This window comes from Oncorhynchus mykiss, chromosome 18 (genome assembly GCF_013265735.2).
Source record: "Oncorhynchus mykiss isolate Arlee chromosome 18, USDA_OmykA_1.1, whole genome shotgun sequence".
Lineage (NCBI taxonomy): Eukaryota > Metazoa > Chordata > Actinopteri > Salmoniformes > Salmonidae > Oncorhynchus > Oncorhynchus mykiss.
Window position 1 is genome coordinate 71,460,061 of NC_048582.1, and position 27,500 is coordinate 71,487,560.

Below are 27,500 nucleotides of genomic sequence, written 5' to 3' on the forward strand. Positions count from 1 at the left end.
GTTGTCAGTTTAACACCGGAGGGAGAGATTGATGGATCATGAGAGAACACAGGACCACTGAGAACGACAGACACCAGACAGAGGAAGGGAGGAGGGGGGAGGGAGGGATGGAGGGATAGGCTGAGAGACAGAGTGGAGAGGAGAGGCTAGAGAGAGTGGAGAGGAGGAGAGGACGCGAGAGAGTGGAGAGGAGGAGAGGAGGAGAGGAGAGGGTATAGACAGGGGAGAGGAGGAGAGGAGGGGGTAGAGATAGGGTAGAGAGGAGGAGAGGAGAGGGTAGAGACAGGGTGAAGAGGAGGAGAGAAGGAGACGAGGAGAGGAGAGGGTAGAGACAGGGTGGAGAGGAGGAGACGAGGAGACGAGGAGAGGAGAGGGTATAGACAGGGTGGAGAGGAAGAGAGGAGAGGGTATAGACAGAGTGGAGAGGAGGAGAGGAGAGGGTCGAGGCAGGGTGGAGAGGAGGAGAGGAGGAGAGGGTATAGACAGGGGAAGAGGAGGAGAGGAGAGGGTATAGACAGAGGGGAGAGGAGGAGAGGAGAGGGTAGAGACAGGGGGAGAGGAGGAGAGGAGGAGAGGAGAGGGTAGAGACAGGGGGGAGAGGAGGAGAGGAGGGGAGGAGGGGGTTGAGACAGGGTGGAGAGGAGAAGAGGAGGAGATGTAAGGTGGGTGTCTGAGGGTCACAGCTGTGTGACTTCACTGTCTGGACGGGAGTATGTGGTGCTGGGGTTTGGTGAGTTCAATATTCACGTGGAGGAGTTCACAGACCCACTCCAAATGGCTTTCAAAGCCACCATCGACTCAGTGGGTTTTGTCCAACACATCTTGGGATCTACGCAATGCAACAATCAAACCCTGGATCCCTTCCAATTGGCTCATTCATTCCCCCTTCCTGTCCCCTGCAACTATTCCCCAGGTCGTTGTCGTAAATGAGCATGTGTTCTCAGTTAATTTACCTGGTGAGGGTTGAATAAAATGTAAAATAGAGGTAAAGGTTTTTCCTGGACTGTCGCTCATCTGCTTCTGTAAATCCCAGCTCTGTGGAGCGAACGGTTCAACGTTGTCCCATGGACAGATACTCCAATCTCCGCTGTGGATCTTTGCAGCTCCTTCAGGGTTATCTTTGGTCTCTTTGCTGCCTCTATGATTAATGCCCTCCTTGCCTGGTCCATGAGTTTTGGTGGACGGCCCACTCTTGGCAGGTTTGTTGTGGTGCCATATTCTTTCATTTTTTAATAATGGATTTATTGGTGCTCCGTGGGATGTTCACAGTTTCTGATATTTTTTTTATACCCCAACCCTGATCTGTACCTCTCCACAACTTTGTCCCTGACCTGTTTGGAGAGCTCCTTGGTCTTCATGGTGCTGCTTGCTTGGTGGTGTTGCAGACTCTGGGGCCTTTCAGAACAGGTATATACAGTATCACAAAAGTGAGTACACCCCTCACATTTTTGTAAATATTTGAGTATATCTTTTCATGTGACAACACTGAAGAAATGACACTTTGCTACAATGTAAAGTAGTGAGTGAACAGCTTGTATAACAGTGTAAATTTGCTGTCCCCTCAAAATAACATTAATGTCTAAACCTCTGGCAACAAAAGTGAGTACACCCCTAAGTGAAAATGTCCAAATTGGGCCCAAAGTGTCAATATTTTGTGGCCACCATCATCTTCCAGCACTGCTTTAACCTGTTAGATCTCTACGGGCGCTATTTCATTTTTGGATAAAAAACGTTCCCGTTTTAAGCGCGATATTTTGTCACGAAAAGATGCTCGACTATGCATATTCTTGACAGTTTTGGAAAGGAAACACTCTGAAGTTTCAGAATCTGCAAAGATTTTGTCTGTAAGTGCCCCAGAACTCATTCTACAGGCGAAACCAAGATGATGCATCAACCAGGAATTAGCAGAATTTCTGAAGCTCTGTTTTCCATTGTCTCCTTATATGGCTGTGATTGCGCAAGGGATGAGCCTACACTTTCTGTCGTTCGCCCAAGGTCTTAGCAGCATTGTGACGTATTTGTAGGCATATCATTGGAAGATTGACCATAAGAGACTACATTTTCCAAGTGTCCGCCTGGTGTCCTGCGTGGAATTCGGTGCGCAATTGCCAGCTGCTCGTACTTTTCCATTTGATATAGGGGCGAAACCATGTGTCCAAGAACGATGTATCAATGAAGAGATATGTGAAAAACACCTTGATGATTGATTCTAAACAACGTTTGCCATGTTTTCAGTCGATATTATGGAGTTAATTTGGAAAAAAGTTCGCGTTTTGAGGACTGAATTTTCAGATTTTTTTTGGTAGCCAAATGTGATGTATAAAACGGAGCTATTTCTAATACACAAATAATCTTTTTGGAAAAACTGAGCATCTGCTATCTAACTGAGAGTATCCTCATTGAAAACATCAGAAGTTCTTCAAAGGTAAATGATTTTATTTGAAGGCTTTTATGTTTTTGTTGAAATGTTGCGTGCTGGATGCTAACGCTAATGCTAACGCTAAATGCTAACGCTAGCTAGCTACTTTTACACAAATGATTGTTTTCCTATGGTTGAGAAGCATATTTTGAAAATCTGAGATGACAGTGTTGTTTACAAAAGGCTAAGCTTGAGAGATGGCATATTTATTTCATTTCATTTGCGATTTTCATGAATAGTTAACGTTGTGTTATGCTAATAAGCTTGCTGATAGATTTACACAATCCTGGATACAGGGGTTTTTTCATAGCTAAACGTGACGCAGAAAACGGAGCGATTTGTCCTAAACAAATAATCTTTCAGGAAAAACTGAACATTTGCTATCTGAGAGTCTCCTCATTGAAAACATCTGAAGTTCTTCAAAGGTAAATGATTTTATTTGAATGCTTTTCTGTTTTTTTGTGTAAATGTTGCCAGCTGAATGCTAATGCTAAATGCTACGTTAGCCATCAATACTGTTACACAAATGCTTGTTTTGCAATGGTTGAGAAGCATATTTTGAAAATCTGAGATGACAGTGTTGTTAACAAAAGGCTAAGCTTGAGAGCTAGCATATTTATTTCATTTCATTTGCGATTTTCATGAATAGTTAACGTTGCGTTATGGTAATGAGCTTGAGTCTGTATTCACGATCCCGGATCCGGGATGGGGAGATCAGAAAGGTTAACCGTCATGGAGTTCACCAGAGCTTCACAGGTTGCCACTGGAGCCCTCTTCCACTCCTCCATGACGACATCACGGAGCTGGTGGATGTTAGAGACCTTGCACTCCTCCACCTTCCGTTTGAGGATGCCCCACAGATGCTCAATAGGGTTTAGGTCTGGAGACATGCTTGGCCAGTCCATCACCTTTATCCTCAGCTTCTTTAGCAAGGCAGTGGTCGTCTTGCAGGTGTGTTTGGGGTCGTTATCATGTCGGAACACTGCCCTGCGGCCCAGTCTCCGAAGGGAGGGGATCATGCTCTGCTTCAGTATGTCACAGTACATGTTGGCATTCATGGTTCCCTCAATGAACTGTAGCTCCCCAGTGCCGGCAGCACTCATGCAGCCCCAGACCATGACACTCCCACCGCTTGACTGTAGGCAAGACACACTTGTCTTTGTACTCCTCACCTGGTTGCCGCCACACATGCTTGACACCATCTGAACCACATAAGTTTATCTTGGTCTCATCAGACCACAGGACATGGTTCCAGTAATCCATGTCATTAGTCTGCTTGTCTTCAGCAAACTGTTTTCGGGCTTTCTTGTGCATCAACTTTAGAAGAGGCTTCCTTTTGGAAGCCATGCAGACCAATTTGATGCAGTGTACGGCGTATGGTCTGAGCACAGACATTTTCACTTAGGGATGTACTCACTTGAGCTTGATGAGCTTGGAGGGTACTATGGTGTTTAATGCTGAGCTATAGTCAATGAACATAGGTATTCCTCTTGCCCAGATGGGATTGGTTTCCATTCCTGATGAACTCATTCACTGTGTCTGTGTTATGCAACCCGGAATATATCCCAGTCCATGTGATCAAAACAATATTTAAGCATGGATTCCGATTGGTCACACCAGTTCCTGCACGCTTATCCCAATCACAAGTAGCTAACCATGAAACATACAAACCTTTCTTTATGGCTGTATGGATGGGGACAGTATATCCAGAGAGTTCTTTATTCCTCTCTGTACGATGCACTGAGAACCCAGCTGGCTGTATGGATGGGGACAGTATATCCAGAGAGTTCTTTATTCCTGTCTGTACGATGCACTGAGAACCCAGCTGGCTGTATGGACGGGGACAGTATATCCAGAGAGTTCTTTATTCCTGTCTGTACGATGCACTGAGAACCCAGCTGGCTGTATGGACGGGGACAGTATATCCAGAGAGTTCTTTATTCCTGTCTGTACGATGCACTGAGAATCCAGCCGGCTGTATGGATGGGGACAGTATATCCAGAGAGTTCTTTATTCCTGTCTGTACGATGCACTGAGAACCCAGCTGGCTGTATGGACGGGGACAGTATATCCAGAGAGATCTTTATTCCTGTCTGTACGATGCACTGAGAACCCAGCTGGCTGTATGGACGGGGACAGTATATCCAGAGAGTTCTTTATTCCTGTCTGTACGATGCACTGAGAACCCAGCTGGCTGTATGGATGGGGACAGTATATCCAGAGAGTTCTTTATTCCTGTCTGTACGATGCACTGAGAACCCAGCTGGCTGTATGGATGGGGACAGTATATCCAGAGAGTTCTTTATTCCTGTCTGTACGATGCACTGAGAATGGATGAGGACAGTATATCCGGATGAGGACAGTATATCCGGATGAGGACAGTATATCCGGATGAGGACAGTATATCCGGATGAGGACAGTATATCCGGATGAGGACAGTATATCCGGATGAGGACAGTATATCCGGATGAGGACTGTATATCCGGATGAGGACTGTATATCCGGATGAGGACAGTATATCCGGATGAGGACAGTATATCCGGATGAGGACAGTATATCCGGATGAGGACAGTATATCCGGATGCGGACAGTATATCCAGAGAGTTCTTTATTGCGGTCTGTACGATGCACTGAGAATGGATGAGGACAGTATATCCGGATGAGGACAGTATATCCGGATGAGGACTGTATATCCGGATGAGGACAGTATATCCGGATGAGGACAGTATATCCGGACGAGGACAGTATATCCGGACGAGGACAGTATACCCGGATGAGGACAGTATATCCGGATGAGGACAGTATATCCGGATGAGGACAGTATACCCGGATGAGGACAGTATACCCGGACGAGGACAGTATATCCGGAGATACTCTGTTTCACGGAATCAGGAGCATGTTACAGTCCCTGATGCCTGATTGTGTGCCTCCTGAGTCGGACTTCTTCTCTACCATCTGCATCTTGAAGCAGCTTCAGGGATAAGTTCAATTAGGATCCAATTCTGGAAAGTCGTATTTCTGGTTGTAACGCTAGTGAGTTACTGCCACGCTGGTATCCAAAAGTTATTTCTGGCTGTATGTAACAATAAAGATTCTTAGGAGCTATCACTATACAAAACACAAAAAAACTTTCTCTTTGGTCCTGCCTTACATACCTACACTTATGCTACTGCCACAAGACGCAGGCCTCCTTACTGTCCCTAGAATATCTAAGCAAATTTCTAAGCAAACAGGTTGAGGCAGGGATTTCTCATATAGAGATACATTTTCATGGAATGGTCTGCCGATCCATGTGAAAGACGCAGACTCGGTCTCGACCTTTAAGTCTTCACTGAAGACTCATCTCTTCAGTAGGTTTTATGGTTGAGTGTAGTCTGGCCCAGAGGTGTTAAGGTGAACGAAAAGGCACTGGAGGGACAAACCACCCCTGTTGTCTCTGCCTGGCCTGTTCCCCTCTCTCCACTGGGATTCTCTGCCTCTAACCCCATTACTGAGTCACTGGCTTACTGGTGCTCTTCCATGCCGTCCCTAGGCGGGGTGCAATGACATCGTGCCACATCGCTATGCGCCTCTCTATGTTGTAACAATGCGGAGGGCTCCACATAGCTCCGCATTGACATGAAAGGCGAAAGGTCCTGCATAAGCAAAAAACTAACTTTCTTGACAACTTCCTTCACAATAGTTCTACTATTCTCCGCGACTTCTGCAGAGGCCTGTGAGAGAGAGAGATTGTGACGGATCATAAGGGCCGAGGGGTTGGAGGATCAGAGACCTGGAGTGGGGTTGCATTGCCTGCTCTGTGAGTTGGAGGGGATCGTGATCGTGCAGGGTACAATAAATTAGAAGGGTTGCAGCAAAAAAATGGAGGAAAACGAAACTTCTGGCGTCAAAAACGACATCCCATTTTTCCAAAACAGTTGAGCGTCTCTGACCAACTGTCTCCTCAACTTTCTCAGAACGATCTTCTTGACTCTAACCAGTCAGGCTTCAAGATGGGTCACCCCACCGCTCTTCTCTGAGGCATTGAGGCACTCCAAAAAGTAGTTGAGCAGTCAACAAGCAGTTGACTCTCTCTCCTCTGTTCTCATCCTCCTAGATCTATCTGCTACTTCGACACTGTGAACCCTCAGATTCTCTTCTCTCAGGGCTGGGCGTCTCAGGTTCTGCACACTTTTGGATTGCTAGCTGACAGGTAATCCTACCAGGTGATGTGGAGAGGATCTGTGTCATGTGTGGTCATGTAGTGTTGCTACCATGCTGTGTTGTCATGTGGTGTTGCTACCATGCTGTGTTGTCATGTAGTGTGGCTACCATGCTGTGTTGTCATGTGGTGTTGCTACCATGCTGAGTTGTCATGTGTCACTGCAGTGTTATGTTGTTGTCTTAGGTCACTCTTTATGTACTGTTGTGGTTGTCTCTCTTGTCATGATGTGTGTTTTGTCCTATATATATTTGTTTTTATCCCAGCAACCGTCCATGCAGACCCTTTGCCTTTTGGTAGGCCATGATTGTTTAACTTGCCTAGTTAAACACATGTTAAATAAAACATTTAAAAAGCTGGTGCTCTCATGCATGGTTCAGTGTTGCTTGCCTCAAAGAGTGCATAGAAGGCATTTAGTCTGGTAGACTTGCGTCACTGGGCAGCTCATGGCTGGGTTTCCCTTTGTAATCCATGATAGTTTGCAAGCCCTGCCACGAGTGTCAGAACCGGTGTAGATTCCATCTTAGTCCTGTATTAATGTTTGCCTGTTTGATTCCTTGTTGGAGGTCATAACGGGGATTTCTTATAAGGGTCCAGATTAATGTTTCGCTCCTTGAAAGTAGCAGATCTACCCTTTAGCTCAGTGTGGATGTTGCCTGTATTCCATGGCTTCTGGTTGGGATATGTGCGTAAGGTCACTGTGGGGACGATGTCCTTGATGAACTTATTGATGAAGCCAGTGACTGATCTGATCTGGTAAACTCCTCAATGCCATCGGATGAATCCCAGAACATATTCCAGTCTGGGATAGCAAAACAGTCCTGTAGCGTAGCATCCGCGTCATCTGATCACTTCCATATTGAGCGAGACTGGTACTTCCTGGTTTAGTTTTAGCTTGCAAGCAGGAATCTGGAGGATAGAGTTATGGTCAGATTTGCCAAATGGGGGGGTGAGGGAGAGCTTGGTATGCATCTCTGTGTGTGGAGTAAAGGAGGACTAGAGTTTTTTTTTCCCCTCGGAAATGAAATGCACATGTGAAATGAGGTAAAACGGATTTAAGTTGAAAAGTTTTATAGTCCCTGGACACTAGGAACGCTGCTTCGAATAACAATTTTCTTGTTGAGTCTGGTCTTAGCGCCAGCATCTGTCTGTGGTGGTAAATAGACAGCTATGAAAAATAAAGATATACTCTCTTTGTAAATAGTGTGGTCAATACCTTATCATGGCGTACTCTACCTCAGCAAAACCTTTGGATCGCACAACAGCTGTTACTGGAGGCAGATGTTCTATCTTGACTGTTTCGTTTTTTTCACATTTGTTGTTTTAGTATTTAGTAGTGTTCACGTTTATGGTCTTGGTTAAACACGTTGAACACTAACCACGCTGCGCTTTGGTCCGATCCTTCGTCCACAGAAGAAAGCCATTACAAGATATTACATTTTTGAAAGTCCCCTTGATAGGATCGTCTCAAACCGAGCTCATCCCGTCTATCCCTTAACCCTCCTGTTGTGTTCGTTTCATGTTAATTAATTCTGTGTCCCTGGTCCAAAATGACCACCCCATTATAGCTGATTATAAATACATAATAATACATATATTATCACCTAATGTTGTGATAGATGTTTTTTATTTATCAAAAAAGCTTTATATACCAGAGCTGTGAGAAAAGTTCTATATATTATTGAAACAATGTTGTGATTGTTTGTGAGAATGCCAACAGTTGTGGTTCCCGTGGGGGAAAGATTCTATTGGGGAAAGGTTGCCGAGGGGGTTCCCATGGAAGTCAAGAAGGGGAGTGAGGTGTGTGTGTGTGTGTGTGTGTGTGTGTGTGTGTGTGTGTGTGTGTGTGTGCTCGCTCAAACACACGTTCATGTGAGGGTCTGGAAAAGGAAGTATGTCCATCTGATGAATGGGCATGTGCCTGAACTCAATTATATAGAGTAATTGTAGTCTCACCCATTCATTTCTAATGACCGGTCATTTTTTAACCGTTAACAACACAGGTGTACAAAAGTTAAATAAAACACCCAAAATGTAATGAAAATCATCAAAATGTATTTTGTGTGTTCAGATGCCCTGTGAAAAAAAAAAGTCATGAAACCTGATGACAATCAGATTAAATGAACTACACAGAGAGAAAACGTGTAAATCGGTCCAATCCGACCTTGAACACAGCAGGAGGGTTAACCTCTGTCTACACGATGGCCAGTAGAACAGATGGAAGAGTTACCCACCCGGATCTGCGAATGACGGGGCGTTTGAGAAAGTTGGGGAGACAGTTGGTCACTAAATCTTCCTCCTTGCTCTAATATAACTGTTATGTGACTGCTAAATGCCTGTGTATAATATTAATGAACTCCTTTAAAAGCCTTTAAAAGCTTCTTCACTTCCATGCAAGAAACCCGGCCAAAACAGCTACATCATCCTCAAATACCCTACACAACACTAAATCACCCACAAATAGCTGGCATAATGTACTTATATATATATATATATTTTTTTTTAAACGCTGACCTTTAGCGCACATAATTTACAACCTGAGGTGGTAATCATAATTTATATACTCTAAACATGTCACTGTTTAGCATAAACTAGCATAAGGCTTCACATTGACTACAATTTGTCTAGGGGGTGTCCTATGAGCAAGGGGCTGGAGTAACGGTGATATTTGTAAAAAACTTATGAGGGTCTCTCTCTCTCTCTCTCTTTCTCTCTAGAGAGAGAGAGGCAGAAGTGATTAATCTCATCCCTGGGCATCTCACCAGATCATCGCCCACCTAGCTAGCTTGGAATACCATGCTATTGTTTGAGGTGAGTGCAGAATTTTGAACATGAAAAGTTATTAATAAACAAATTAGGCGACTCAGGGATGCTGGCCTTCTAGGCAGAGTTCCTCTGTCCAGTCTCAACGTCAACAGTGAAGAGGCGACTCCGGGATGTTGGCCTACTAGGCAGAGTTCCTCTGTCCAGTCTTAACGTCAACAGTGAAGAGGCGACTCCCGGGATGTTGGCCTTCTAGGCAGAGTTCCTCTGTCCAGTCTCAGTGTTAACAGTGAAGAGGCGACTCCCGGGATGTTGGCCTTCTAGGCAGAGTTCCTCTGTCCAGTGTCTGTGTTCTTTTGCCCTTCTTACTATTTTCATTATATTGGCCAGTCTGAAATATGGCATTTTCTTTGCAACTATGTCTATAACTTACATAGAACTCAGAGATAGCTTATAGGTCTATAAGTTCCATAGATCTCAGAGATAGAACTCAGAGATAGCTTATAGGTTTATAACTTCCATAGAACTCAGAGATAGCTTATAGGTTTATAACTTCCATATAACTCAGAGATAGCCTATAGGTCTATAACTTCCATAGATCTCAGAGATAGCCTATAGGTCTATAACTTCCATAGATCTCAGAGATAGCCTATAGGTATATAACTTCCATAGAACTCAGAGATAGCCTATAGGTCTATAACTTCCATAGATCTCAGAGATAGAACTCAGAGATAGCCTATAGGTTTATAACTTCCATAGAACTCAGAGATAGCCTATAGGTCTATAACTTCCATAGATCTCAGAGATAGCCTATAGGTCTATAACTTCCATAGAACTCAGAGATAGCCTATAGGTATATAACTTCCATAGAACTCAGAGATAGCCTATAGGTCTATAACTTCCATAGAACTCAGAGATAGCCTATAGGTCTATAACTTCCATAGATCTCAGAGATAGCCTATAGGTCTATAACTTCCATAGAACTCAGAGATAGCCTATAGGTCACATATGTCAGAGTCAAGGCCCGCGGGCCACATCCGGCCCGCAAGAAGGTTTTTTACGGCCCCTGGGATGATCTTGATTTATTATTAGAACCGGCCCGCAGCAAGCCGGCAGCCCGCAGATCTTTTACATGCACCAATACTACATTTCCCACAATGCAAAGGTGACGCACCGAGCAGTAGGCTGCTTCATTTCAATATTTATTGGCACAGCAGTCGTCAGCATCACAGTAAAATTAACTTTCAGATACCCATCAAAAATGGCAAAACGGAAGGTGGATACTGAGAACCGGGGGTTTCAAACAAGGTGGGAGTCGGAGTATATGTTCACGAAGGTAGCTGGAAAACCTGTGTGTCTTCTGTGTGGAGAAAGTGTGGCGGTACTGAAAGAGTATAATCTGAGACGACATTATGAAACGAAACACGCGGACAAAAACAAGAATATGGACATGGAACAAAGGCTACAAAAGGCAGAGGAATTAAAACGAGGCCTCAAATCTCGACAGGCTCTGTTCAAAAAAGCCAAATCACAAGGCCAGGCTGCTGTCAAGGCCAGTTTTATTTTGGCAGAAGAGATCGCTAAATCAGCCCGGCCATTTACGGAGGGGGATTTCATCAAAAACTGCATGATTAAAGTTTGTGACGAAGTTTGCCCAGAAAAAAGGCAACTCTTTTTAAATGTGAGTCTGAGCAGAAACACCATTGCCGAGAGAGTAGACCAGTTGTCCATCAATCTAAAAGAGCAGCTTGTGAAAAAGGGAAAAGATTTTATTGCATATTCCTTGGCTGTGGATGAGAGCACCGACATTTCTGACATTGCCCAGTTGTCAATTTTCATCCGCGGAGTGGACTCCAACCTAAGCGTGACAGAGGAGTTTTTGGCTTTACGTCCTATGCATGGCACAACTACGGGGCATGATTTGTATGAAGAGGTGTCAAGATGTGTAAATGAGATGGAGCTGCCTTGGGAAAAACTCGTGGGTTTGACAACCGACGGAGCACCTGCGATGTGTGGACACAGGAGCGGACTGGTGGCGAAGATACGGGAAAAGATGCAAGAGGAAAACGCGACAGGTGAGCTGACAGCTTATCATTGTATCATACACCAGGAAGCGTTGTGCGGTAAAGCCTTGAAAATGGAGCATGTAATGAGCATCATCACGCGCACAGTTAACTTTATCAGAGCCAAAGGTTTGAATCACCGCCAGTTCAAGGCATTTCTGACGGAGTTAGAAACGGAGCATGGTGATTTGCCTTATCACACAGAGGTGCGATGGCTAAGCCAGGGAAAGGTGCTTCAAAGATGTTTCGAGCTTCGTGAGGAGATTTGTCTGTTCTTGGACAGCAAAGGGAAAGACACAACACAACTCCGAGACGAAATGTTTCTGTGTGAAATGGCTTTTCTGTGTGACATTACGAGTCATCTGAATGCAATAAACTTGCAGCTGCAGGGTCGGGATCGTGTCATCTCTGATATGTACAGTACAGTGAAGGCATTTAAAACCAAACTGACTCTGTGGGAGACGCAGATGCGGAAAGAAAATTTGAGCCACTTTCCCAGCTGCCAGACCATGAAAGAGAAGCTCTCTACCAGTGCGTTCCCGAGCACACAGTTGGCTGATAAAATAGGTATGCTTGCCGCTGACTTTCGACGCCGATTTGCTGACTTTGAAGCACAAAAAAGCAGGTTGGAACTGCTCGGTAACCCATTTGCTGTTGACGTGGAAAGCTCACCACCAAACCTCCAAATGGAGTTGATTGACCTCCAATGCAATGATGCACTGAGGGCAAAATATGCGGCAGTGGGTGCTGCGGAGTTCGCCCGTTTCCTCCCCGGCACAATGCCCCAGCTGCGCATCCAGGCTGCTCAAACGTTGTCTATGTTTGGCAGCACATACCTGTGTGAACAACTGTTTTCTTTGATGAACCTGAACAAAACATCACACAGAAGTCGACTTACTGCTGAACACCTCCACTCAATTCTGAGGATTTCTTCAGCTCAGAGCCTTACCCCGAACATTGATGAACTTGTGGAAAAGATGGGACACCACCAAGTATCACCCTCAACCTCAAACAAGTGAACATTACTGTGCAATCACATATTTAGAGTTTTTACTCAGTTCAAGTTTAAAAGTTAAAATTTAATATTTGTTTTCACTGCATGTTACTTCTCCTTAAACAAAGTGTTGTTTTTGATTAATAGATTTTTGCACTTTATTTTTTTGTATTTCAATCCAATTATATTTTAAAAATATTTCAGTTGAGTGGATGATAGAAAATTGCTATTATTGTTTTTTCTTTGAAGTAAATTTAGCCCACTTTTGCTAAAATAGAAAATATAGTCTACTGATGGTGCCTTGAATACCGGTTTCTTTCATTTAATGTTCATGTTATGGGGATATTTATATAAAGGAAATTTGTCTTTTGTGTCTGTTGAAAATTAAAGATTACTGACAGAGCCATAAGAAAATATTGCTTTATTTATCTGATCATATTGTAATATATTTGTTAGGTTTTCAGTAGGTTCAATTAGGTTCACTAGACTATATGCGTCATTTAAAAATTTTTCAATGAACATTCGAACAGTCCGGCCCTCGTCTTGTAGCTGATTTTTTTATTTGGCCCTCCGTCCATTTGACTTTGACACCCCTGCTATAGGTCTATAACTTCCATAGAACTCAGAGATAGCCTATAGGTCTATAACTTCCATAGATCTCAGAGATAGCCTATAGGTCTATAACTTCCATGGAACTCAGAGATAGCCTGTAGGTCTAGGTCTATAACTTCCATAGATCTCAGAGATAGCCTATAGGTCTATAACTTCCATGGAACTCAGAGATAGCCTGTAGGTCTAGGTCTATAACTTCCATAGATCTCAGAGATAGCCTATAGGTCTATAACTTCCATGGAACTCAGAGATAGCCTATAGGTCTATAACTTCCATAGATCTCAGAGATAGCCTATAGGTCTATAACTTCCATGGAACTCAGAGATAGCCTATAGGTCTATAACTTCCATAGATCTCAGAGATAGCCTATAGGTCTATAACTTCCATGGAACTCAGAGATAGCCTATAGGTCTATAACTTCCATAGAACTCAGAGATAGCCTATAGGTCTATAACTTCCATAGAACTCAGAGATAGCCTGTAGGTCTAGGTCTATAACTTCCATGGAACTCAGAGATAGCCTATAGGTTTATAACTTCCATAGAACTCAGAGATAGCCTGTAGGTCTAGGTCTATAACTTCCATAGATCTCAGAGATAGCCTATAGGTCTATAACTTCCATAGAACTCAGAGATAGCCTATAGGTCTATAACTTCCATAGAACTCAGAGATAGCCTATAGGTATATAACTTCCATAGAACTCAGAGATAGCCTATAGGTCTATAACTTCCATAGAACTCAGAGATAGCCTATAGGTCTATAACTTCCATAGATCTCAGAGATAGCCTATAGGTCTATAACTTCCATAGAACTCAGAGATAGCCTATAGGTCTATAACTTCCATAGAACTCAGAGATAGCCTATAGGTCTATAACTTCCATAGAACTCAGAGATAGCCTATAGGTCTATAATTTCCATAGAACTCAGAGATAGCCTATAGGTCTATAACTTCCATAGATCTCAGAGATAGCCTATAGGTCTATAACTTCCATAGATCTCAGAGATAGCCTATAGGTATATAACTTCCATAGAACTCAGAGATAGCCTATAGGTCTATAACTTCCATAGATCTCAGAGATAGAACTCAGAGATAGCCTATAGGTTTATAACTTCCATAGAACTCAGAGATAGCCTATAGGTCTATAACTTCCATAGATCTCAGAGATAGCCTATAGGTCTATAACTTCCATAGAACTCAGAGATAGCCTATAGGTATATAACTTCCATAGAACTCAGAGATAGCCTATAGGTCTATAACTTCCATAGAACTCAGAGATAGCCTATAGGTCTATAACTTCCATAGATCTCAGAGATAGCCTATAGGTCTATAACTTCCATAGAACTCAGAGATAGCCTATAGGTCTATAACTTCCATAGAACTCAGAGATAGCCTATAGGTCTATAACTTCCATAGAACTCAGAGATAGCCTATAGGTCTATAACTTCCATAGAACTCAGAGATAGCCTATAGGTCTATAACTTCCATGGAACTCAGAGACAGCCTATAGGTCTATAACTTCCATAGAACTCAGAGATAGCCTATTGGTCAATAACTTCCAGAAAACTCAGAGATAGCCTATAGGTCTATAACTTCCATGGAACTCAGAGATAGCCTATAGGTCTATAACTTCCATAGATCTCAGAGATAGCCTATAGGTCTATAACTTCCATGGAACTCAGAGATAGCCTATAGGTCTATAACTTCCATAGAACTCAGAGATAGCCTATAGGTCTATAACTTCCATAGAACTCAGAGATAGCCTATAGGTCTATAACTTCCATAGAACTCAGAGATAGCCTATAGGTCTATAACTTCCATAGAACTCAGAGATAGCATATTGGTCTATAACTTCCATAGAACTCAGAGATAGCCTATAGGTCTATAACTTCCATAGAACTCAGAGATAGCCTATAGGTCTATAACTTCCATAGAACTCAGAGACAGCCTATAGGTCTACAACTTCCATAGAACTCAGAGATAGCCTATAGGTCTATAACTTCCATAGAACTCAGAGATAGCCTATAGGTCTATAACTTCCATAGAACTCAGAGATAGCCTATAGGTCTATAACTTCCATAGAACTCAGAGATAGCCTATAGGTCTATAACTTCCATAGAACTCAGAGATAGCCTGTAGGTCTAGGTCTATAACTTCCATGGAACTCAGAGATAGCCTATAGGTTTATAACTTCCATAGAACTCAGAGATAGCCTGTAGGTCTAGGTCTATAACTTCCATAGATCTCAGAGATAGCCTATAGGTCTATAACTTCCATAGAACTCAGAGATAGCCTATAGGTCTATAACTTCCATGGAACTCAGAGATAGCATATTGGTCTATAACTTCCATAGAACTCAGAGATAGCCTATAGGTCTATAACTTCCATAGAACTCAGAGATAGCATATTGGTCTATAACTTCCATAGAACTCAGAGATAGCCTATAGGTCTATAACTTCCATAGAACTCAGAGATAGCCTATTGGTCTATAACTTCCATAGAACTCAGAGATAGCCTATAGGTCTATAACTTCCATAGAACTCAGAGATAGCCTGTAGGTCTAGGTCTATAACTTCCATGGAACTCAGAGATAGCCTATAGGTTTATAACTTCCATAGAACTCAGAGATAGCCTGTAGGTCTAGGTCTATAACTTCCATAGATCTCAGAGATAGCCTATAGGTCTATAACTTCCATAGATCTCAGAGATAGCCTATAGGTCTATAACTTCCATGGAACTCAGAGATAGCCTATAGGTCTATAACTTCCATAGAACTCAGAGATAGCCTATAGGTCTATAACTTCCATAGAACTCAGAGATAGTCTGTAGGTCTAGGTCTATAACTTCCATAGATCTCAGAGATAGCCTATAGGTCTATAACTTCCATGGAACTCAGAGATAGCCTGTAGGTCTAGGTCTATAACTTCCATAGATCTCAGAGATAGCCTATAGGTCTATAACTTCCATGGAACTCAGAGATAGCCTGTAGGTCTAGGTCTATAACTTCCATAGATCTCAGAGATAGCCTATAGGTCTATAACTTCCATGGAACTCAGAGATAGCCTATAGGTCTATAACTTCCATAGATCTCAGAGATAGCCTATAGGTCTATAACTTCCATGGAACTCAGAGATAGCCTATAGGTCTATAACTTCCATAGATCTCAGAGATAGCCTATAGGTCTATAACTTCCATGGAACTCAGAGATAGCCTATAGGTCTATAACTTCCATAGAACTCAGAGATAGCCTATAGGTCTATAACTTCCATAGAACTCAGAGATAGCCTGTAGGTCTAGGTCTATAACTTCCATGGAACTCAGAGATAGCCTATAGGTTTATAACTTCCATAGAACTCAGAGATAGCCTGTAGGTCTAGGTCTATAACTTCCATAGATCTCAGAGATAGCCTATAGGTCTATAACTTCCATAGAACTCAGAGATAGCCTATAGGTCTATAACCTCCATGGAACTCAGAGATAGGATATTGGTCTATAACTTCCATAGAACTCAGAGATAGCCTATAGGTCTATAACTTCCATAGAACTCAGAGATAGCATATTGGTCTATAACTTCCATAGAACTCAGAGATAGCCTATAGGTCTATAACTTCCATAGAACTCAGAGATAGCCTATAGGTCTATAACTTCCATAGAACTCAGAGACAGCCTATAGGTCTACAACTTCCATAGAACTCAGAGATAGCCTATAGGTCTATAACTTCCATAGATCTCAGAGATAGCCTATAGGTCTATAACTTCCATAGAACTCAGAGATAGCCTATAGGTCTATAACTTCCATAGAACTCAGAGATAGCATATAGGTCTATAACTTCCATAGAACTCAGAGATAGCCTGTAGGTCTAGGTCTATAACTTCCATGGAACTCAGAGATAGCCTATAGGTTTATAACTTCCATAGAACTCAGAGATAGCCTGTAGGTCTAGGTCTATAACTTCCATAGATCTCAGAGATAGCCTATAGGTCTATAACTTCCATAGATCTCAGAGATAGCCTATAGGTCTATAACTTCCATGGAACTCAGAGATAGCCTATAGGTCTATAACTTCCATAGAACTCAGAGATAGTCTATAGGTCTATAACTTCCATAGAACTCATAGATAGCCTGTAGGTCTAGGTCTATAACTTCCATAGATCTCAGAGATAGCCTATAGGTCTATAACTTCCATGGAACTCAGAGATAGCCTGTAGGTCTAGGTCTATAACTTCCATAGATCTCAGAGATAGCCTATAGGTCTATAACTTCCATGGAACTCAGAGATAGCCTGTAGGTCTAGGTCTATAACTTCCATAGATCTCAGAGATAGCCTATAGGTCTATAACTTCCATGGAACTCAGAGATAGCCTATAGGTCTATAACTTCCATGGAACTCAGAGATAGCCTGTAGGTCAATGTGGCAGTAGGTCTATAACTTCCATAGAACTCAGAGATAGCCTATAGGTCTATAACTTCCATAGAACTCAGAGATAGCCTGTAGGTCTAGGTCTATAACTTCCATGGAACTCAGAGATAGCCTATAGGATTATAACTTCCATAGAACTCAGAGATAGCCTGTAGGTCTAGGTCTATAACTTCCATAGATCTCAGAGATAGCCTATAGGTCTATAACTTCCATAGATCTCAGAGATAGCCTATAGGTCTATAACTTCCATGGAACTCAGAGATAGCCTATAGGTCTATAACTTCCATAGAACTCAGAGATAGCCTATAGGTCTATAACTTCCATAGAACTCAGAGATAGCCTGTAGGTCTAGGTCTATAACTTCCATAGATCTCAGAGATAGCCTATAGGTCTATAACTTCCATGGAACTCAGAGATAGCCTGTAGGTCTAGGTCTATAACTTCCATAGATCTCAGAGATAGCCTATAGGTCTATAACTTCCATGGAACTCAGAGATAGCCTGTAGGTCTAGGTCTATAACTTCCATAGATCTCAGAGATAGCCTATAGGTCTATAACTTCCATGGAACTCAGAGATAGCCTATAGGTCTATAACTTCCATAGATCTCAGAGATAGCCTATAGGTCTATAACTTCCATGGAACTCAGAGATAGCCTATAGGTCTATAACTTCCATAGATCTCAGAGATAGCCTATAGGTCTATAACTTCCATGGAACTCAGAGATAGCCTATAGGTCTATAACTTCCATAGATCTCAGAGATAGCCTATAGGTCTATAACTTCCATGGAACTCAGAGATAGCCTGTAGGTCAATGTGGCAGTAGGTCTATAACTTCCATAGAACTCAGAGATAGCCTATAGGTCTATAACTTCCATAGAACTCAGAGATAGCCTGTAGGTCTAGGTCTATAACTTCCATGGAACTCAGATATAGCCTATAGGTTTATAACTTCCATAGAACTCAGAGATAGCCTGTAGGTCTAGGTCTATAACTTCCATAGATCTCAGAGATAGCCTATAGGTCTATAACTTCCATAGATCTCAGAGATAGCCTATAGGTCTATAACTTCCATGGAACTCAGAGATAGCCTATAGGTCTATAACTTCCATAGAACTCAGAGATAGCCTATAGGTCTATAACTTCCATAGAACTCAGAGATAGCCTGTAGGTCTAGGTCTATAACTTCCATAGATCTCAGAGATAGCCTATAGGTCTATAACTTCCATGGAACTCAGAGATAGCCTGTAGGTCTAGGTCTATAACTTCCATAGATCTCAGAGATAGCCTATAGGTCTATAACTTCCATGGAACTCAGAGATAGCCTGTAGGTCTAGGTCTATAACTTCCATAGATCTCAGAGATAGCCTATAGGTCTATAACTTCCATGGAACTCAGAGATAGCCTATAGGTCTATAACTTCCATAGATCTCAGAGATAGCCTATAGGTCTATAACTTCCATGGAACTCAGAGATAGCCTATAGGTCTATAACTTCCATAGATCTCAGAGATAGCCTATAGGTCTATAACTTCCATGGAACTCAGAGATAGCCTATAGGTCTATAACTTCCATAGATCTCAGAGATAGCCTATAGGTCTATAACTTCCATGGAACTCAGAGATAGCCTATAGGTCTATAACTTCCATAGATCTCAGAGATAGCCTATAGGTCTATAACTTCCATGGAACTCAGAGATAGCCTGTAGGTCAATGTGGCAGTAGGTCTATAACTTCCATAGAACTCAGAGATAGCCTATAGGTCTATAACTTCCATAGAACTCAGAGATAGCCTGTAGGTCTAGGTCTATACCTTCCATGGAACTCAGAGATAGCCTATAGGTTTATAACTTCCATAGAACTCAGAGATAGCCTGTAGGTCTAGGTCTATAACTTCCATAGATCTCAGAGATAGCCTATAGGTCTATAACTTCCATAGATCTCAGAGATAGCCTATAGGTCTATAACTTCCATGGAACTCAGAGATAGCCTATAGGTCTATAACTTCCATAGAACTCAGAGATAGCCTATAGGTCTATAACTTCCATAGAACTCAGAGATAGCCTGTAGGTCTAGGTCTATAACTTCCATAGATCTCAGAGATAGCCTATAGGTCTATAACTTCCATGGAACTCAGAGATAGCCTGTAGGTCTAGGTCTATAACTTCCATAGATCTCAGAGATAGCCTATAGGTCTATAACTTCCATGGAACTCAGAGATAGCCTATAGGTCTATAACTTCCATAGATCTCAGAGATAGCCTATAGGTCTATAACTTCCATGGAACTCAGAGATAGCCTATAGGTCTATAACTTCCATAGATCTCAGAGATAGCCTATAGGTCTATAACTTCCATGGAACTCAGAGATAGCCTGTAGGTCAATGTGGCAGTAGGTCTATAACTTCCATAGAACTCAGAGATAGCCTATAGGTCTATAACTTCCATAGATCTCAGAGATAGCCTATAGGTCTATAACTTCCATAGATCTCAGAGATAGCCTATAGGTCTATAACTTCCATGGAACTCAGAGATAGCCTATAGGTCTATAACTTCCATAGAACTCAGAGATAGCCTATAGGTCTATAACTTCCATAGAACTCAGAGATAGCCTATAGGTCTATAACTTCCATAGAACTCAGAGATAGCCTATAGGTCTATAACTTCCATAGAACTCAGAGATAGCCTATAGGTCTATAACTTCCATAGAACTCAGAGATAGCCTATAGGTCTATAACTTCCATAGAACTCAGAGATAGCCTATAGGTCTATAACTTCCATAGAACTCAGAGATAGCCTATAGGTCTATAACTTCCATAGAACTCAGAGATAGCCTATAGGTCTATAACTTCCATGGAACTCAGAGATAGCCTATAGGTCTATAACTTCCATAGAACTCAGAGATAGCCTATAGGTCTATAACTTCCATAGAACTCAGAGATAGAACTCAGAGATAGCCTGTAGGTCAATGTGGCAGTAGGTCTATAACTTCCATGGAACTCAGAGATAGCCTATAGGTCTATAACTTCCATAGATCTCAGAGATAGCCTATAGTTCTATAACTTCCATAGATCTCAGAGATAGCCTGTAGGTCAATGTGGCAGTAGGTCTATAACTTCTAAATATCAACTAAGTCAAAATAGGCTGCATAAAGCCACCAAATGAAAACGGGTTATTTCATGAATATCTCTCCTTGCTGTAATGGGAGATTTATCATATAAACAATCAAAATGGCATACAAATCACACAATGAAACAATAACAATGCTAGAATTGGTAAGATACAGCTGTGCCATTCTGGAGAGAGACTGGCCTATATTTTCACCTCTCCCCTTCTTCCTGTCTCAAAATGTAAATTTATACTCAAGCCACATTATCTTCAAACATATTCAAGATGTTTTTTAACTGACAGCCGCAACTCAGTAATCAGCTAGGCCTGTTGTCACTCTGCTGCCCAAGCAAGCCGACGAGCTTGTGATATGAAACAATACACAGCGATTTTTTTTTAAATAAGCTAATGATCCTTGATTCCTCTGTGGCTAAATCATGTTAATTTTGAAGGATTTCATGTACACTGATCAAAACAATAAAGGGAACACTTAAACAACACAATGTAACTCCAAGTCAATCACACTTCTGTGAAATCAAACTGTCCACTTAGGAAGCAACACTGATTGACAATACATTTCACACATGCTGTTGTGCAAATAGAATAGACAACAGAAATTATAGGCAATTAGCAAGACATCCCCCAATAAAGGAGTGGTTCTACAGACCACTTCTCAGTTCCTATGCTTCCTGGCTGATGTTTTGGTCACTTTTGAATGCTGGCGGTGCTTTCACTCTAGTGGTAGCTTGAGACGGAGTCTACAACCCACACAAGTGGCTCAGGTAGTGCAGCTCATCCAGGATGGCACATCGATGCAAGCTGTGGCAAGAAGGTTTGCTGTGTCTGTTAGCATAGTGTCCAGAGCATGGGGGCGCTACCAGGAGACAGGCCAGTACATCAGGAGACGTGGAGGAGGCTGTAGGAGGGCAACAACCCAGCAGCAGGACCGCTACCTCCGCCTTTGTGCAAGGAGGAGCAGGAGGAGCACTGCCAGAGCCCTGCAAAATGACCTCCAATAGGCCATAAATGTGCATGTGTCTGCTCAAACGGTCAGAAACAGACTCCATGAGGGTGGTATGAGGGCCCGACGTCCACAGGTGGGGGTTGTGCTTACAGCCCAACACCGTGCAGGACGTTTGGCATTTGCCAGAGAACACCAAGATTGGCAAATTCGCCACTGGCGCCCTGTGCTCTTCACAGATGAAAGCAGGTTCACACTGAGCACATGTGACAGACGTGATAGAGTTTGGAAACGCCGTGGAGAACGTTCTGCTGCCTGCAACATCCTCCAGCATGACCGGTTTGGCGGTGGGTCAGTCATGGTGTGGGGTGGCATTTCTTTGGGAGGCCGCACAGCCCTCCATGTGCTCGCCAGAGGTAGCCTGACTGCCATTAGGTACCGAGATGAGATCTTCAGACCCCTTGTGAGACCATATGCTGGTGCGGTTGGCCCTGGGTTCCTCCTAATGCAAGACAATGCTAGACCTCATGTGGCTGGAGTGTGTCAGCAGTTCCTGCAAGAGGAAGGCATTGATGCTATGGACTGGCCCACCCAAACCTGAATCCAATTGAGCACATCTGGGACATCATGTTTCGCTCCATCCACCAACGCCACGTTGCACCACAGACTGTCCAGGTGTTGGCGGATGCTTTAGTCCAGGTCTGGGAGGAGATCCCTCAGGAGACCATCCGCCACCTCATCAGGAGCATGCCCAGGTGTTGTAGGGAGGTCATACAGGCAGGTGGAGGCCACACACACTACTGAGCCTCATTTTGACTTGTTTTAAGGACATTACATTAAAGTTGGATTTTATTGTTCCCTTTATTTTGGTGTTATCCCAGGTGTTCTGTCTAGAATGGTGTTATCCCAGGTGTTCTGTCTAGAATGGTGTTATCCCAGGTGTTCTGTCTAGAATGGAGTTATCCCAGGTGTTCTGTCTAGAATGGTGTTATCCCAGGTGTTCTGTCTAGAATGGTGTTATCCCAGGTGTTTTGTCTAGAATGGTGTTATCCCAGGTGTTCTGTCTAGAATGGAGTTATCCCAGGTGTTCTGTCTAGAATGGAGTTATCCAAGGTGTTCTGTCTAGAATGGTGTTATCCCAGGGGTTCTGTCTAGAATGGAGTTATCCCAGGTGTTCTGTCTAGAATGGTGTTATCCCAGGTGTTCTGTCTAGAATGGTGTTATTCCAGGTGTTCTGTCTAGAATGGTGTTATCCCAGGTGTTCTGTCTAGAATGGTGTTTTCCCGGGTGTTCTGTCTAGAATGGTGTTATCCCAGGTGTTCTGTCTAGAATGGTGTTATCCCAGGTGTTCTGTCTAGAATGGTGTTATCCGGCTAATTGCATTTTGCCAAATGTTTGAAAGTGCTGTTTTATTGGCTGGTTCATTACAGGAGTTGGGTGTTGTGTTCAGATGAATTACCGTAATATAAACGTGATTTCTGTGTCTCTAAGCACAGTGGGTGGACGACCTAATGGATTCAGCACCTAATGCGTATGGGTCTGGTAAATGTATCTAATGGCCGGTAAACTCTAATCTTATCGGTCACGTTATCCGGGACAAATCTTCATTACAGAAACCCTGAATCGCACACATCCACTTCCATTGAAAAACTGGTACAAAAATACCCCCCCGCACACACAGCTACACACACAGCTACACACATAACTACACACAAACATACACACACACATACACAACTACACAAAGCTACACATCTACACACACACATACACAGCTACACACACACACACACACAAGCTTCTCGGCCCCTAGACTTACTTTTACACTTGGGGAGGGTGTTGCTCCACTGTCCGTTGGACTGGCAGAGAGACTCCACCGCCCCCTGCAGGATGTACCCAGAGTGGCACAGGAAGTGCACCACGCTGTTCAGGTTGAACTGTGATCCCTGGGTAACGCCAAAGGTAGGGTTGCCCGGGTGACCACATGTGATTGCTACGGACATAAATAAGACACAAATATCCAACACTATCAATGAACCTGAAATCAACTGTCAACACAAGCCAAAAACACATACATTGTAGGACGACCGAAGACTACAAGCCCCCTATAGGACGACCCAAGACTACTTGCCCCTATAGGACGACCCAAGACTACTTGCCCCTATAGGACGGACGACCGAAGACTACAAGCCCCCTATAGGATGACCCAAGACTACTTGCCCCTATAGGACGACCCAAGACTACTTGCCCCTATAGGACGACCCAAGACTACAAACCCCTATAGGACGACCCAAGACTACTTGCCCCTATAGGACGACCCAAGACTACTTGCCCCTATAGGACGACCCAAGACCACAAGCCCCTATAGGACGACCCAAGACGACTTGCCCTATAGGACGACCCAAGACCACAAGCCCCTATAGGACGACCCAAGACTACTTGCCCCTATAGGACGACCCAAGACCACAAGCCCCTATAGGACGACCCAAGACTACTTGCCCCTATAGGACGACCCAAGACTACTTGCCCCTATAGGAAGACCCAAGACTACTTGCCCCTATAGGACGACCCAAGACTACTTGCCCCCTATAGGACGACCCAAGACTACAAACCCCTATAGGACGACCCAAGACTACTTGCCCCTATAGGACGACCCAAGACCACAAGCCCCTATAGGACGACCCAAGACTACTTGCCCCTATAGGACGACCCAGGACCACAAGCCCCTATAGGACGACCCAAGACTACAAGCCCCTATAGGACGACCCAAGACTACTTGCCCCTATAGGACGACCCAAGACTACTTGCCCCTATAGGACGACCCAAGACCACAAGCCCCTATAGGACGACCCAAGACCACAAGCCCCTATAGGACGACCCAAGACTACTAGCCCCTATAGGACGACCCAAGACTACAAGCCCCTATAGGACGACCCAAGACTACTTGCCCCTTTAGGACGACCCAAGACTCCAATCCCCTATAGGACGACCCAAGACTACAAGCCCCTATAGGACAACCCAAGACTACAAGCCCCTATAGGACGACCCAAGACTACTAGCCCCTATAGGACGACCCAAGACTACAAGACCCTATAGGACGACCCAAGACTACTTGCCCCTATAGGACGACCCAAGACTACAAGCCCCTATAGGACGACCCAAGACTACAAGCCCCTATAGGACGACCGAAGACTACAAGCCCCCTATAGGACGACCCAAGACTACTTGCCCCTATAGGACGACCCAAGACTACTTGCCCCTATAGGACGACCGAAGACTACAAGCCCCCTATAGGACGACCCAAGACTATTTGCCCCTATAGGACGACCCAAGACTACTTACCCCTATAGGACGACCCAAGACTACAAACCCCTATAGGACGACCCAAGACTACTTGCCCCTATAGGACGACCCAAGACTACTTGCCCCTATAGGACGACCCAAGACCACAAGCCCCTATAGGACGACCCAAGACTACTTGCCCTATAGGACGACCCAAGACTACAAGCCCCTATAGGACGACCCAAGACTACTTGCCCCTATAGGACGACCCAAGACCACAAGCCCCTATAGGACGACCCAAGACTACTTGCCCCTATAGGACGACCCAAGACTACTTGCCCCTATAGGAAGACCCAAGACTACTTGCCCCTATAGGACGACCCAAGACTACTTGCCCCCTATAGGACGACCCAAGACTACAAACCCCTATAGGACGACCCAAGACTACTTGCCCCCTATAGGACGACCCAAGACTACTTGCCCCTATAGGACGACCCAAGACCACAAGCCCCTATAGGACGACCCAAGACTACTTGCCCCTATAGGACGACCCAAGACCACAAGCCCCTATAGGACGACCCAAGACTACAAGCCCCTATAGGACGACCCAAGACTACTTGCCCCTATAGGACGACCCAAGACTACTTGCCCCTATAGGACGACCCAAGACCACAAGCCCCTATAGGACGACCCAAGACTACAAGCCCCTATAGGACGACCCAAGACTACAAGCCCCTATAGGACGACCCAAGACTACTAGCCCCTATAGGACGACCCAAGACTACAAGCCCCTATAGGACGACCCAAGACTACTTGCCCCTATAGGACGACCCAAGACTACAAGCCCCTATAGGACGACCCAAGACTACAAGCCCCTATAGGACGACCCAAGACTACAAGCCTCTGTAGGACGACCCAAGACTACAAGCCCCTATAGGACGACCCAAGACTACAAGCCCCCTATAGGACGACCCAAGACCAAATTTACCTCAAAAACACTATCTCTGGGTACCATATCATAGCCATTATCTCTGGGTACCATATCATAGCCACTATCTCTGGGTACCATATCAAAGCCACTATCTCTGGGTACCATATCAAAGCCACTATCTCTGGGTACTGTTTTACCCATATCATAGCCACTATCTCTGGGTACTTACGGACACATACAGGGGTGCGCCCAGACCAGCGGTGGTCCTGTTCACAGATGCGTACAGACACCCCGATGAGTCTGAATCCCGGGTTACACTGGTAGACCACACTACCTCTGTAGTTATAGTTCTCTCCTATGATCTGACCATTCACTATTGGTTCTGGGGTACCGCAGTGACCCGCTAGAGACGAGGGACAGAACAGAGAGAGACAGAGGATACAGTCACATACAGTGCCTTGCGAAAGTATTCGGCCCCCTTGAACTTTGCGACCTTTTGCCACATTTCAGGCTTCAAACATAAAGATATAAAACTGTATTTTTTTGTGAAGAATCAACAACAAGTGGGACACAATCATGAAGTGGAACAACATTTATTGGATATTTCAAACTTTTTTAACAAATCAAAAACTGAAAAATTGGTTGTGCAAAATTATTCAGCCCCCTTCAGTTAATAGTTTGTAGCGACACCTTTTGCTGCGATTACAGCTGTAAGTCGCTTGGGGTATGTCTCTATCAGTTTTGCACATTGAGAGACATTTTTTCCCATTCCTCCTTGCAAAACAGCTCGAGCTCAGTGAGGTTGGATGAAGAGCATTTGTGAACAGCAGTTTTCAGTTCTTTTCACAGATTCTCGATTGGATTCAGGTCTGGACTTTGACTTGGCCATTCTAACACCTGGATATGTTTATTTTTTAACCATTCCATTGTAGATTTTGCTTTATGTTTTGGATCATTGTCTTGTTGGAAGACAAATCTCCGTCCCAGTCTCAGGTCTTTTGCAGACTCCATCAGGTTTTCTTCCAGAATGGTCCTGTATTTGGCTCCATCCATCTCCCCATCAATTTTAATCATCTTCCCTGTCCCTGCTGAAGAAAAGCAGGCCCAAACCATGATGCTGCCACCACCATGTTTGACAGTGGGGATGGTGTGTTCAGCTGTGTTGCTTTTACGCCAAACATAACGTTTTGCATTGTTGCCAAAAAGTTACATTTTGGTTTCATCTGACCAGAGCACCTTCTTCCACATGTTTGGTGTGTCTCCCATGTGGTGTGTGGCAAACTTTAAACGACACTTGTTATGGATATCTTTAAGAAATGGCTTTCTTCTTGCCACTCTTCCATAAAGGCCAGAGTTGTGCAATATACGACTAATTGTTGTCCTATGGACAGAGTCTCCCACCTCAGCTGTAGATCTCTGCAGGTCATCCAGAGTGATCATGGGCCTCTTGGCTGCATCTCTGATCAGTCTTCTCCTTGTATGAGCTGAAAGTTTAGAGGGACGGCCAGGTCTTGGTAGATTTGCAGTGGTCTGATACTCCTTCCATTTCAATATTATCGCTTGCACAGTGCTCCTTGGGATGTTTAAAGCTTGGGAAATATTTTTGTATCCAAATCCGGCTTTAAACTTCTTCACAACAGTATCTCGGACCTGCCTGGTGTGTTCCTTGTTCTTCATGATGCTCTCTGCGCTTTTAACGGACCTCTGAGACTATCACAGTGCAGGTGCATTTATACGGAGACTTGATTACACAC

At 43.8% G+C, this 27,500-nt stretch overlaps 1 protein-coding gene across 1 annotated transcript in view; it reads right to left on the minus strand.

Moving 5' to 3' along the window:
• Positions 1-27,500, minus strand: part of LOC110518582 (CUB and sushi domain-containing protein 2-like) — a 458,013-nt gene that overhangs the window by 138,532 nt on the left and 291,981 nt on the right. The window contains exons 42-43 of the mRNA XM_036953653.1: positions 25,976-26,149; positions 23,353-23,526 (exon numbers count right to left, since the gene is read on the minus strand). Coding sequence (XP_036809548.1) covers positions 23,353-23,526; positions 25,976-26,149 — 348 coding nt within the window. The remainder of the gene's footprint in view (positions 1-23,352; positions 23,527-25,975; positions 26,150-27,500) is intronic.